The 15199-nt window shown below is 42.0% G+C and overlaps 1 protein-coding gene across 2 annotated transcripts in view; it reads left to right on the top strand.

Annotated features, from left to right (window-relative positions):
- Positions 1–12298: 12298 nt before the first annotated feature.
- The window catches only part of GRIA1 (glutamate ionotropic receptor AMPA type subunit 1), a 145655-nt gene continuing 142754 nt past the window's right edge, over positions 12299–15199 (top strand). For both annotated transcript variants that reach the window (XM_039224724.1, XM_039224725.1), the window contains exon 1: positions 12299–12488. In XM_039224724.1, coding sequence (XP_039080655.1) covers positions 12314–12488 — 175 coding nt within the window. In that variant the 5' untranslated portion in view covers positions 12299–12313. The remainder of the gene's footprint in view (positions 12489–15199) is intronic.

Genomic DNA, 15199 nt, shown 5'->3' with positions numbered 1-15199 from the left:
GTAGTGAAGTTTGGACTGTCTTGAAAGGTAAAAGAAAGACCATTGTGAAACTGAGGCAGGGGGATCACGGCCTGGGAGCAGAGGCAGAATAGATACCAGGGGGCTGAACTTGAAGCCTTGGATTTCAAGTGCCCTCATTGGTAGACCCTTGATTGTTCTTCACATCCCTGTTAGAAAGGAAAGGCAAGTTCATGTTCATAGCAACAGCCTATTATTGGTTGGGCATTTGTTTTAAATGAGGTCTCAATATGCTTCGCTAAGAGCTTGCATTAGAAGAATAGAAAAAAAATGATTTAGCTTTTCTGTATCTAACTCTCCACTTGCTTAGTGTTTGGCTCAAGAAATCATCCAAGGGGAGAGGTCAGGAGTGAAGTCAGATATTAAACAAAGTAGAAGTTGGTTTCTGCTGGTATCATATGGTTTTGAGATCTGGAACTGTTTGTCCTCTGTAGCCTCGTTGTATCCTTCATTCTTGTCCATTTGCCTCCTCAGTGGATATACCCTCACCGGAAAATGAATTTCACTGACTTTAGGGCACTCTTGGGCTGTCATCTACAGATTCTGGTAAAACCTTGCCTTGATTGATGGGTGCCAATCAGGTTCATGGGTGTGCATTGCACTGTAGACTTGCTGCTTGGCTTAGATAAACCCATTCATATGCATGATTTTCATAGGAAAAGAATAGCAAATAAGAAACGAAATACTTTTTTTCTCCCACTCACCCAGAAAACAGAATCAAGATAGCCAAAAGAAGAGTCTAGCTTCACCTCATAAATGATTTATCTGGTATACCTTGCTGTCATGGTTCATTCATAAACCAGCAGAAGTTGGTTTATTACAGGGGGAGAGGAGATATGGAGTGGTGGGTGAGCCAAAGGCAGAGGAGGCTATGATGCTAATGTCTCCCACAACCCCTTCCGTTTTCTTAGTATCCTTGCTTTTATTCAGTCTGCTCTGGCTGTTCAGTGTGTTAGTTCCCAGAGGCTGCCCAGAGGCAGAGCTAAGCACATGTAGTTCCTACCTGGACTCTTCCAGAATCCCATCCCCTACCCACAAATGAGAAGTACTCTCCCCAGCCCTAGACTACAACCTTATCCTCAGCCCTGGAACCCAACCCAAGAATATGCCCAGCTTGACCTTATCTTCAAATCCAGTCCTAACCTTGTCCAAACAGAGCCTTCAAAGCAGCCCCTCACCCAACAATCCTGTCTCAGCCCCTACATGCAGCCAAGCCTTGGCCTTGAAGGGTCCAGCCACAATGTTGTGAGCCCTCTGGTAAACACCCAATTTTGAAAATAAACCTCTCAAAGTGCCTGCCTTCTCAGGGTTGGGGTCTCTCCCACCTCAGTGTAGTCTGTAGCTGTAAGGCAGTGTTATAGCCTTCTCTAGCCCAAAGCTGGCCAGTGCATAGGAGAGGAAGCCTAGAGCTTAGAACCATCCCATCTACTTGCCATATTGCTGTCTCTGTGTTGATCACTTCAGTTAGAGTCTGTCTGTGAGCTTTGAGGCCCCACTGGCTCTTGCACAGAAGTCAGCAAACATTAGTCTCAGTCAAACTAGAACATCATCAGTTGACCTCAACCCTCTCATGGTTCCTTTTGCCTGCCCTCCCACAGTGTGAATAACCATAGTCACCACAGAAAAACCACAAGACGTGAAAAAAAAAAGGTGGGCTGTCACCTATTTTTGTCATTCCTCAGCAGCATGATCCTTGGCTCCTCATCCATCCATGGGCTCAAAGGTCATCATTCCTCCCCTCTTTACCTTATTAGGTATTCACAAGAGAAAATGGATGTGAGAGATTTAAGAATCATGTAATACACTATGAGCTATGATTATCTCTCACCAGATTTTGCCAGCATCCCATCCTACTTGCTATCCAGTAGCAGAATAACATAGAGTAGGAGCTGGCACACTGCAACCCACAGGCCCAATCTAGCCCATTGCCTGTATTTGTAAATAAGGTTTTATGGTGTAATAAAATTATACATTCACTTGTTTACATTTTGTCTTTGGCTGCTTCTTGTACCACACAAGCAACATGAACTAGTTGCAAGAGAGATCATGTAGCCCACAAAGCTTATGATATTTACCATTTGGTCCTTTGCAGAAAAAGGGTGCTGATACCTGGCAGAGAGGGTCAGAGCAATGACCCCAAAATCTGAATACCCATGTTGAGATTCTGAATCTTCTACTTAATGTGACCTTGGACAAGTTGCTTAGCTCTATAAAATGGCAGGTGAGAATTCTACCACTGAACCACCAATGCAGCTCCTCTTAGCTCTATAAAATGGGATAATAACCATATCCTACTCCATACTATCAAATTAGTAATATATGAGTAATTCATGTAAAGTACTTAGCATAGTACCTGGCATACAATAAGTGCTCAGTGTTAGCTGGTAATATCACCCAGGGAACGAAAGCTCTAGTTTGTGTTACCAGACCTTCAGGGGACAAAATAGCATAGCTCAAGGCACAGGCCATGGAGTGGAACAGACCTGGATTCATATCCCAGCTATGTCACCACAGGCAAGATGTGTGGAAGATTAATTACTCTCCTTGAACTTCAGCCTCCTCATGCATGAAATAGGAAAAAAAATTACTAGGATGCTGTGAGAAGTGAATGATAAAATGCAGGTGGGGTGGCTAGAACAGAATTGGGCAGAAAATAAACACTCAGTAGCAATAGTAAATACTCGACTATAATAATCAGAAGAAGAATATTTTTCCCATGTAGTGCCAGCCACCCAGAATAAATAGGTAGTGGGAAGTTTCCAGTATGCTGACATCATGTGAGGTAAGAGGGTCTACCCCGTGAGTAGTGATGCCCGTGACACCAGGTTTTGCACATTCTAAGCACATGCAAATGAAGAAGGCTCTAAAGTGGAGTCAATCACACAGGTATCTATTAGGAGGCTTTTCTCTATGCCAAAAGGCCCTTAGGACCTTTTTAGTATTAATAATCTATGATCCTATGATTGTTCTTGGATCAAGTGATGGGTGAGGGAGGAGAACACACATACACATACACAAACACACATATATGTCATTATAGGAAATATCTCTGAAAGATCCTCTTCCCATAATACTACCTGGATACATAGTAATGCTAAGCAGTTTGCTGTGTGAGATGAAAATGCCCTCATTTTTAATCAATTTGATGTCCTAAGGGTTGAGTTATGTAATGGGATGTAAACTTTCTTGTCTAGGGAGCACTGGCTAAGGAGACTGCATGTTGTGGGTGGAATGTATTAAGGTTTACTTGGTTCTGGTTGCCAGCCTAAGAGTACAACTCCCATTCTCTTTTGGCCTAAGGTAACAGGAAGTGATGGAGTTCAGTGGGCTGAAGCATGGCAGGGGGCAGGGGGTCTTATTCATCCTACAAGTTCATAGTTGCTAGATGGTCACCCTAATTTAGAAGACTGTGAGACAAGTCGCATCACCAAGCATTTATGTTTATTCCCTACCCAACTCTGTAGAAGGTACTACTCATTGTACCTATCAAGCAAACTGATGAAGTTGGAGGGCCTCCAACTTCAAGACAACTTACACCTCCATTGTGGGTGAAAAGATATAAAGTGAGTTGATAATATAAAAGAAAAATAATGAGTGCAAACCAATACAAGTAAAGACTTGGAAGCAAGATGACATCAACTGTCAATAATAGTATCAATTGATTAATGTAGGTAAATGATTTACATTTACTCATTCTTTCATTTATTTATACAGCAAAAATATTGTGTAGTCATTATGTGATACTGTCTAGGGATTGTAAAGAATAATATAAGCTTTATGAGGGCAGAGGTATCATCTGTCTTATTTACCACTCTATTCCACAGTATCTAACCCATAGAAGACACTTAACAATGACTAAATTTTATACAGCTCCTTACTTAACCTTGGTATTTAGATGTATGTGACATTCATGGAGCTCTTAATATGGTCTTGGACTTCGACTTATAAAATACCAGAAAAGAGAAAGTTAATAGACATCTGTTGGTTTGATGTGCCCACCATCCATTTCCTCTCTTTTCACAACACCTTCATATCCCTTTGGGTACCATCTTAGTAAGATAGTTTTCCTCTGCCTTCCCTTGACCAAGGAATAATACACGCCCTGAGCAAGGCCAGTCTTGAACTGTATGGATCAGTCATCACAAGTGGCTAGAGCAGTAATAAAAACTGAAGAGACTGTACATGAGACCCCAGATTCCCAAACTTCTGTAATGTCTAACTTCTCTAATGCCCAGAGTTTTGTTGTTTTTTTTTTAGCTGTGGGTCCATCATATCCTTACAGCAAACTTCTTTGTGTCTTAACATTAGTCTATGTTGATTTCTTTTCTTACAATCAAAGAATGTAAACTAATAAAGCATGGGTAATAGATAAAAAATGGATAAAAGGCACAATTTTTTCTATGGACATTTAAAAGAATGAGACCTTTAGACTATACCTAGGAAGAGGGAGGCATAAGAACTTCATAGAGGAAGGTAGCATTTGAGCTAAACCTTTAAAGAAGGGAAAATACTTGGAGAAGGAAAAAGGCAGGAGGTAGGAGAGCCTACCAGGCTGGAGAAAGAACATGAAAAATGACCAAGACCCTAAAGCAAGCCTAGAAACATGTAAGGAACAGCAGCACCTACACTAGAGCCCAATGAACTCATCGATCATTCATGTTTGAGGTCCCATCACACCTAAGTCAGAAGATGTTGCTTTTCCCATTTTCCACAGAGTCAGAATCACCTTACCCTCTACAGTGTCTCTCCTTCATTGACTTGAGCTTGAAGATGTTGGAACTGAAAGGTCTGGTAAGATCAGCTAGAATTGACCTTCAGACCAAAGTGATGGTCCAGAGCTCCACAGGTACCCAAGTCATACATGAGGCACCATAATCCTTAGACGGGTGTCGAGTTTACTCAGAGAGCTGTACAATGTTTTCCTTCCTGTTCATCTCTACTGTTTTCCTCCTTTCTGCTGTACTGCATCTACACTGGCCATCTTTCTGTTTCTCAAGCTCACCAACCTTTTCCTGAGCCTTTTAAGAGCCTTTGTACTTTCTGTTCCTTCTGCCTGAAACTGTTTCCCTAGCCCTTGGCCTGGCCAGCTCCTTCTTTTGGTTTATTCCTCAGCTCCAGTGTTTGTCCCACAGAGATGGTCTCATTGACCATATTCTCTACTGTTGCCTTGCCAGTGGCTCTCACACCCCATGTCACTTTCTTCATAACACTTATTGTATCCAAAGTAATCTTGTTGAATGTATATCATTTCTCCCCCTTCCCTAGAACCTGAGTTTCATGATAGCAGGGTATTATCTTCTTATCCAGTGTTGTATCCCCTGGCACCACCATCTTGCTGCCTAACATGTATTACATATTCAATAGACATTGACTAGATGGGTGGATGGTGGACAGAAGAAAGATGGAGAGAGAAGAAAATAGTCACATCTGTAGAAGTATACAGCTTCAATGAGTATTAAAGTTTTATTAGAGGTCTTCTACCAAAATAAAACCAAAAAAATTGAGAAACACTGATTTAATGTGAACTCCATTGTTTGGGGATGGGGAATAGGACAATGGGAGGGGAAGGGGCTTGTTCATGGTCCCAGATTTGCTTCTTTGCATTTACTTTTCCAGAACCATATTGGACACCTGAAGAGTCTTTTGTCCTGACCCTGTTCCTGGCTTCATGTGCCAGCCACAAAATGCTCTAATTCCAAAACAGGGGCGCTCATATACCCTCATATACAGTGACACATCTCACTGGCTTTCAGTGCCTGGTAATTAATACTGAGATTTCCTAATAAATACACAGACTGAGCAGGGGAGGATGGCTGCCATGTCCCAACTGCTCTCTAGGGCCAGCATGAAGAGAGGCCCCCATGAAGCTGAGATGAACCCAAAACCAAAGTAAAATGAAACATTGACACATGACACAGAGACTTAACTTCTCCAGTCCTGGAAAGGCCCTTGGCAATGTGGTCTCTACTTCCCTCCGGCTCTGTGCCACAACCCTACCCCCATTGTACTGGTTTTTCCAGGGTTTCTCTCAGGTCCCCTCCTCTCTTTCACCTTACTGCCTTTGGACAAACTGATGCCTCTACCTGGATATCAACACAAGGTGCTCACTACCATGCCTGGCCAGTAGTAAGTGCTCAGTAAACACTGGTCATCATAGTAGTTATGACCATTTATTCTACGACTGAGCCCCTTTTTAGTCTTTCAAAATATCCTTTTTTCCCCTTGATGTAATACTTTGTTAACCTCTGTGCAAGTTCTATGAAAGAGAAAACATGTCTGTCTTGTATCAACACTGTATCCCAATTTTCTGGGAATATTAGTTTTGGTGCTCAATATATATTTGTTGAATTTAGCAAATGGATGATAAGGTTTTATCTAGTAAATAACAGGGAAGCCCAGGACATGTCTTAGAATCCCTAATAACTGTGATGTTGTATAGAGCGATGGGGGCAATTTATATCAATTATAGTAATTCATTGCATGACATTGCATGTCAGTATTAGATCTTGGATGCAAGACAGTTTAAGAGGATGGAGGTGCGTTCTTACTGTCCTCTGAGTGACAGAAATAAAACACATCTGACATCACAAGGTTAGAGTCAGATCAAGAATGCCATTCTCTCCAATAAGTATAAAATTATTCAAGAAGAGGATGAATATCTAAAGGCCCCCCACCACTACCCCCTGCATCTATTTTCTGTCTCTCTCCCCCAAAATGAAACTGTCCTGTCATCTCATTATCCACTATTTAAAATGGGCAACTACATTTCCAGGGACTGAAGCCAGGAGCCAAGGAGAAATGTCGGTGTGAGAAGCCTTAAATGAAGTGACAATAAAAAGGAGTTGCTGATACAGGAGTTCCCTCCCTGGGAGACAGCTGTCAGGGCAGTGCCCAGGGCTGGGGGATTTATTGATACTAAGTGGATGGTGTCTTAACCAGGAATGATCATCAGAGGTCTGAGTGAACCAAGGATGGAATTGGACAGGCCGCGCTGTGTGTGGGCTTTCCAGCCCTTGCCAGTCCTGCCCTCCTACCTCCCCAGGAGGGAATTCCTGGCCTCTTTTTTCTCGCTCTGATTGTTGCACACATTCTGCTGCTGAATCTCTTGGAGGCAGGGACCGCAGAATGTGACACTCTGGCCGCGTTCCCTGAATGTGCTATGTCTTCTCTCTTTGCTGGGTCTTTGCTGTTGCTGTTTCTTCTACCTGAATTATTTTTAAAATATATTTTTTTCTTAATTTGAAAAAAAGGTGACAATGTTATATTATTTTTAGGTGTGCAACATAGTGATTCAACTTCTCCATACGTTATGCTGTGCTCACTGCAAGTGTAGCTACCATCTGTCACCACACAACGCTGCTACAATACCATTGACTATATTCCTTGTGCTGTGCCTTTCATCCCCAGATACACTTCATACGTGTGCAACTGCATCATGCTCCTTTTCTGGGCTGATTCCTGGAAGCCTTCTTTGAGGTCCCCAAAGGCTGGAGTCAGTTGTCCCTTCCTGAACCTGGAAATCGTCCCTGCCACAGTACTTATACTGAAGTGTTATCACCTACTTAGTTGTCAGGCTCTCCCGCTGTCAGGATGACAGTCCTTGAGGTCAGGACTTACTCTGTTTTCCACTGCATCTCCAGTACCTAATGAGTGGTGGACGTCAGATGTTGAGCGGTAGGTGGGTGAGTGGATGGATAGATGGGTGGACCAAAAGAAGAACAGATATGTGTAGATATGCTTTGCCATCAAACACACCACCGAGCTATTGTTTGTTTTATTTTAGTATCAATAGGCCTTAAATCAGTAATGCACCTTTCTGTGGTATCAGAAAGAGGCAGTGTTATATGAGAGGATTTTCTAGACACTGAAGGTGAGTCAGGCACCAAGACTGTTTTTTACCAAAATTTCTGGGGACAGAGGGAGACATATCACAGAGGTAAAGAACTCAAGCCCTGTGCTCACACTAGTGGAGTTGAGATCACAGGGGTGCCTTGCATGGGTCCTGGACGTCACTTTACCAATTGTAACCTGCCTTACCCCAGGGAAGTGATTACACATGCCCGCACCCTTATTCTGTGCTTTCAGAAGCATTTTCACACTATGCAGTCCAGCCTGCTCAGATTCAATATCAGTGGAGTTCTGCTGCCACTTCAGAATGTTCCCATCTCCTCCTCCTGCCTGTGGTACCTGACTTACTGTCTCCACCTCCAGCCCCCTTTCTGATTATCCTTCTCTCACCCACATTCTACTGGGTAACCAAATCATACAGCGGGTTAAAATTGCATCTTACATAGAACTCAAGACTCTGGAGGCACGTCTAGATTTAGTGCTAGGGGGTTGTTACAATCAAATCCAAGAACTGAGAGCCTTTAACTGTTTCTGGGGGGTGGAAAAGTACACTGGAGGTTGCTAAAAGTGTGACCAGCAAATAACTAAAGTCTTGTCAATCAGTAAACATGTTTGAATGAATTAGACTAGAATCTAGGATGTTGGAGCCTGAAGGGATGTTACATATTACAGAGTTCAAACCATCATTTTACAGATGGGAAAGCTGAAACCCAAGGAAAACATGGGATTTGCTCAAGGTCACAAGATGAATGTGTTATGATAAAGCCAAAAAGATACTCTTCCAGCTGTTCTGGCATCTAGTTTGGTACTTTTTTCTTAGTAGATAAGTAGATAAACATAAGACTTATTTATCTCTTCTGTTTGAATATTTATTATAACATATTCAAAGAAATGTTCTACAACAACTAATTATATTTCTCAATATTTAGTCAATGACTGCATTCTCCTAGGCCTTGGGCCTACAGAGTGTCTCTCTGTCTCTATCTCTCTCTCTGCCTGTCTCTGTCTTTCTGTCTGTCTCTATCTCTGTCTCTCTCTCTCTCTCTCCCTCTCTCTCCCCCCTTCTCTCTGGCTGTTCCTGCTTGGCTGAGATGAGGAGCTAGCTTGAAGTTCAGGTGCCAAGCGGCTCTGAGGGTGAAGGTCCAGTCAGATAAATCCAGGCCAGGCTACCTCCAAGCTGTGCTCTTTTAGGGAGCAATGGGTAAGTATACCCTCTTAGCCTTAGAGGATAAAGCACTCAATTTAAGAGAAGATAAATTTGAAAAAGGAAAATAGGGAGATTAATTTGAGGGAGGCCTCTTGTGTATCTAAGGATTTGCCCATGTGCACCTACTCTTATTTCTTACACCTGCATCTCCTCCTTTGCTTCTAAATTCTGGCAAAAAAACACCAGCCATGAGGGCCCCAGAGGCCTAACTAAAGGTGTGAATCCAAGCGGATGACATGAGGGAATAAATCTGGAACATAAGATTTATATCCCACAGGATAATATTTCATTGCAGCAGGGGGAGAAGAAATCCTAAAAATACCATACAGAGGATATTATAATATTTTAACAGGTTTATGTGCTTCCTCTATACATTTCACTCAGTAAGATGGATTGTGCTTTTTGACAAATCTATATTTAACATAGGGAGAATAATACACAATGTATGCTTCCTGGTGGAGAAATCCATATTTATGGAAATCTTGATTCTGGCAATTACAATAGATATTTAAAGACAGTACCTATTGTCTGCTGTGAACTGACAGAATGTCCTCATTAGGGTGAAAGAAAAAATAGTATGAGTGGGAAAGAATAAATAGCTACTTTAGAGAGTCAGGAGGTCCAGAGTGATCCAAAAGTCATCTCTGTTTGGGTCCAGTTCCCCCTCATACCCTGCTGAAGGGCATGTGGACCCTCTCATCAAGCATTCATCATTCATTCATTCATTCATTCACCCAACAAATACTTAGTAAACCCTTCCCTGTCTCAGGCACTCTGCTGGCTCTGGGGCACAAGTGGGACCCCTGTTTTCAGGGATTAACATTGACCCAAGCAGCCACAAATAAACAAGCAAAGAAAAAGGAAATTATTTCAAATCTGAGAAATAAGGCAGGGAGATGTGACAAAGACACAGGTATGGGAAGGGTGTGGTCACAACTGAGAAGAGATGATGAAGGAAGGACCATATTTAAGGGGGTGAGATTTGACCTGAAATAAAACTGTAGAAAAGGAGTGAGTGATCTTTGCAAAGAGATAAGGGAAGAGCCCTGAAGATGGAGGAAGGGAGTGGCTGCTGCTGAGTCTCAGGGCAAAGTGAGCTTAGAGCCGCAAGGAATACAACCTAGCTAGAGCAGGGAGAGGGGTACAAGGTAGGAGGGATCTGAGGGACCAGTTATTCAGGTTCTGAGTTAGTCAGATGTTTCCTATGTACAATGGGAAGCCTCAAAACTTTTGAGAGGTCTTGCACAAGGAAGGGAAATTGTGTTTTGTTTGTTTTGGTTTGTTTTTGCTAATTAAAAAGATACCTCTTGTTCTGGAGTGGAGAAGGGATTCACTGCTGAAAACGAAATGCCATAAGCCTAGAGTCCATGAGAACTACCTTCAGATACCACAAGGGCTGTGGAATGGGTTAAGAGCAGATATTCCATGAAGCTCTGATCTCAAAGAGTCAGGAGATTGGGCACCTTGAGAGGTAGTGAGTGCCCAGTAACTTCAGGTATGCAAGCAGATGTTTATGTGTTCCTGCCCAGTTTCCTGTAGACAGTATGCTGGTTTTCAGTGGGGATCAGACAGATGACGTATAGAGTTCAAATGCAATCTTTAAGAGATGAACTTTCAAGCCCATTAGCTTCACAGACTGAATGGGAGCTAAGTCTCACAATAGGCAACTGGGTACTGGTGGTGAGTTGCATTTTTTAGTGCAGCATGGACCAGTTAAAAGTATTCACCAACAAAGGATCCTGAGGACATACAGACTTGACAAGATCTGGGTTAAAGTTAAACAGGATTCCTCACAATCTTTTAAGTAACTAGTATGCAGCTTGCACTTCCAAGACATGGACAAGGTATGCATTGTTTCCCGAATTTATTTGACCAAAGATGTCTTTTCTTTTTTTTAAGGAGCATTCTGTTGAATGTTTCACAGAACACATTTGGGCAATGCTTATACAGCATAATTTGAGACCCCACATACAAGGTAATGCGGGGTCATGGAAGCAGGTGATGTGCTAAAGAGAACAAAAGATCTCATAGCATTACAATTTCATCTTAAAAAGCAAAAACTGATAATGCCAAAGTTCCAGGGTTATGATGAGAACTAGATAGACTAATATATGCGAAAGGATGGCAAAGTACCCTAAAATACTGCTACTGTGTTTGAGGATGACTCATCTGCTTCATCATCCAGGGTAAATTCACAGGGTAATTTCAGGCATGGGAGATAGCTTTAGAGTTGGTCACCTACCTAACTGGGATAAGAGTGTCAACCCTCATCCTGTTTCACATATTAAAATGAGTTTAGTAACTAACTGACCTGGGGTTTTTCCGTATGACTTTAGTTTTTTAACTTTATATTCTAGCCAGCAGGGTAATAAACCATAATCCAAGACTGGGTTCTTACAAAATGGCTCCCATGGAGATGTTCACACAGTTAAGCTATTACTATATCTGATTCACTGGGGGGTCTGAAAAGTCAGCTAGCAGGATGTGCAAACACAAAGTGAACATTGGCAGAGAAATGTACACCACAAGCTAAAGGCAAATTGAAAAAATCAACATTTGTTTTCTTCAACATGGATCTGAAGCAAGAAGCCAGAACTTCTTTCTGTAGCAACTTTTAATGCTTTGCCTTAAAGTGATGGGCAGTGTCATAGAAAGATGACTGGATGGGAGTTAAGATGTCTACCTAACTGAGATATGGCCTAGCTGTGCCATCTTGCACATGTTCGCTAACTTTCTGAGCCTTAGTTTTTCCCTTTTAAAAATGATTCAGTCATCCCTGTTCTACATTAAAAAGATCATTGCCGAGATAAAGTAAGAGAACATATGGTTTAGTATATTTATCATTAATAAACATGGTAACATCTGTCATGGAATTGGCACCTTCTGAACATTGGTTCATTAGACTGATGGACGTGTGGGTTAAACAGATGGATGCGTGAGTGGGATGCAAAGTCATGTAAAATGGACGGACAGTTGGACAGACTGGTAGGTTGGAAGGATGCATGGATAGTTTGGTTGGATGGGTGGATGGCCAGATGACAGATGAATGGAAGGATGATGAGTTGGGATGAACTCATGAATGGGAGAGATGAATGAACTAGTGGATGGATTAGTTTTGGAGCCATCTGCCAGCTTCCTTGTAAAAATTTCTATTAATCCTTCTCTTCTCTTCCAGTCTGTTCCCAGTTCTCTAAAGGAGTCTATGCCATCTTTGGGTTTTATGAGCGGAGAACTGTCAACATGCTGACCTCCTTCTGTGGGGCCCTCCATGTTTGCTTCATTACACCGAGCTTTCCCGTTGACACCTCCAATCAGTTTGTCCTTCAGCTGCGCCCTGAGCTGCAGGATGCTCTTATCAGCATCATCGACCATTACAAGTGGCAGAAATTTGTCTACATTTATGATGCCGACCGGGGTAAGCCAAGGGTTAGGGGAGGGAGACTTGAGATTGGGGAGAAAATTGCTGGGAGGAAAGAAGATGATGCCTCCCTGCCTCACTGAAAAGCAAGGGTGGAATGATCCAGAAATGCTTTATTTCTATGGCCTGATTTCTCATGGCTAATCTCCAACTCAGTGTGGAAATGCATCCTTTGAGAGAGTAATCCTCTTAACACACCATGTTACTCTACAGCTCACCAGGCTTCCACGGCTCCTGAGTCCAGGCTCAAAGCCCAAGGGCCTCCATAGACTGGCTCATGCCTCATGGTGTAGTGGTTAGGAGCACAGAGTCTAAAGTCAGACAAACCTGGATCTAAATTCTGTGTCCTCTTCTCTCCCACTGTTTGTCTTGGTGCAATCTCTCTCTGCCTCAGTTTGACCATTTATGTTGGGGATAAAATTTTCTGTGCCTTCATTCCCTCATCTCTATAATAAGATAAACCTAATCTCTACCTCCTAAAGTTGCTATGAGGATTGCATGAGGTGACTAGAAAGTTCCCATCAGTGCCTGGGACACAAGTGCTCAGAGTCCTCCATACATATGAACTGCCATCATCATCATCATCACCATCATCATCATCATCACCATCATCACCATCATCACCATCATCCCTCCAGGCCCTTCTAGTTCTCTTTCCACTTTCATTTTGAGTTTTACATCACATTCTCCAAATGTTTCCTAAGCTTTTTTCTTCTCTGCATCTTTCCTTACATTGTCCCTCTTTTCTGGAATGCACCTCCTTTCCCAGATCTACATACGTGAATGCCTTCTCTTTTTTGCAGACTGCTCAAACACTGCTTCTCTATTTCCTAATCTTTAAATGGAAACTTCCTCTTTTTTCTGGCACCTGTGGTGGTTGTATTTTACTCTCCTACCTTTCCCTTGCACACTCAATAGTCATCAGAACTTAGTCATTTTGCAAGGTGTGAGAACTGAGGAAGAGGACTTTTGCCCTGAGTGAAAGGGGGTTTTTTAGGAGATTCCTGTAGAAAGGTTTATGAGACTTTTGAGTAGAAGAGTGTCTTGTGAAACTGTTTTTTTGGGGGGCAATGTTAGGCAAGCATCACTCAATGAGGAGGAGCTAGTAGGAGAGACCCAGAAACACCCTGTTTTCATCAATTTTCCCCTCCATTCTCCTTATTTTGGGATTTCCCTTCTCAAACAGCAGCCATTGTGAGGATTACCTGCAGAAGGGATATTTCAGGACAGCCTCACTGCCTACTGAAGCTTGAGGCCTGGAAGTGGCAAACCTATTCCCAAAATCAAGAAAAATATAATTCTGATTACAGAGTCACCGCTGGGGTTGGCAGAAACACTAATGCTCTTAAAAGGACTCTGCCTGTCTCAGAACTCTAAGCTCAGAGCTCTACCATTTGCTAGCTATGTGACCTTGAGCCAATGACTAAATCTCTCTGAGCCTTGATTTTCACATCTGTGGTTCAATGGTGAAAATAATGATATGTATCTCACAGGATTAAGTAAATTGAAAACAAGAAAGCTAGTAGAATGGTGCCAGACACATAGTAAAGTTTCAGTAAATATGAGGCTTAAGCACACCAAACAACTTGTACTGAAAAAAAGAAACAGAGATAAGAAGGAGTAACAGACCAATCAACCTGTAGATGATTCTTAAGGTCAGGCACCATATTCGTCACTGTGGGAGGGATTAGCAGTGTTACAGGGAGGCATGACATGATATACATACAAAAGATTGAATAATAATGCAAGAGTGAAATAACCATCTAAAGTCAGCAGAAATTTGATCTCCATCCTTCTCTCTAAAGATGTCTATGTTCTGAGAATTTGGGGAACCTTAAGTATGTTCTATTATATGGCAAGAGGGACTAAGGTTACAGATGGAATACATGTTGTTAATCAACTGACCTTAGAGACTTTATTTTGGATTATTCACTTGAGCCCCGCATAATCAGAGGGGTTCTCAACTGTGGAAGTTGGAAGCAGGAAAGTCAGTGTCAGGGGGTGATGTGTGACAGACTTGACCAGTTACTGCTGGTTTTGAAGTCGGAAGGGACCATAAACCAAGGAACACAAGCAGCCTCTAGAAGTTGGAAAGACAAGAAAATTTTCTCCCCTAGAACCTCCAGAAAGCAAACACAGCCGCATCGACACCTTGATTTTAGCCCAAGAAGATTCATTTCAAACTGAAAATAAAATGATAAAGTGTGTTGTTTTAGACCGCTGAGTTTGAGGTGATTTGTTACGGCAGCAGTAGGAAACTAAGACACCATTTACGTCTTAAAGATGAAACAAAGTAGCATTGAGTAAAGGGCTCCTCTGTCATTTAACTATAAATCAGAAGAGAATAATTTAATTCAGTACACACTGATTGAATACCTACTGTGTAAAAGGCAAAGTATTAGTTATTGAGACATATTGAACATTCATGAATTTGACAGTTATTATGTGCCTATTTAGAGATTGGGTTGGCACATTTACTAAGCAGCTACTAAATGCCCAATAATAATGAATATTTCTAAAATCCTTGCCATGTATCAGACATTCTCATTTAATACTCATGATGACACTGTGAGGTAGGATTTTTATCATTACCATTTTGCCCTTGAAAGAAACTAAACTTTGAAGAAGCAAAGTAGTCCGTACAAGGCCATTTAACCAGCATATTGTAGCATGAGGATTTGAGCCTTGGGTTCTATTTTAATCACACT

The sequence above is a fragment of the Hyaena hyaena genome, unplaced genomic scaffold, assembly GCF_003009895.1.
Source record: "Hyaena hyaena isolate Hyena2069 unplaced genomic scaffold, ASM300989v1 scaffold_1742, whole genome shotgun sequence".
Classification (NCBI taxonomy): Eukaryota; Metazoa; Chordata; class Mammalia; order Carnivora; family Hyaenidae; genus Hyaena; species Hyaena hyaena.
The sequence above is the reverse complement of the archived record's forward strand: the minus strand, read 5'-3'. Positions and strand labels throughout refer to the sequence as shown.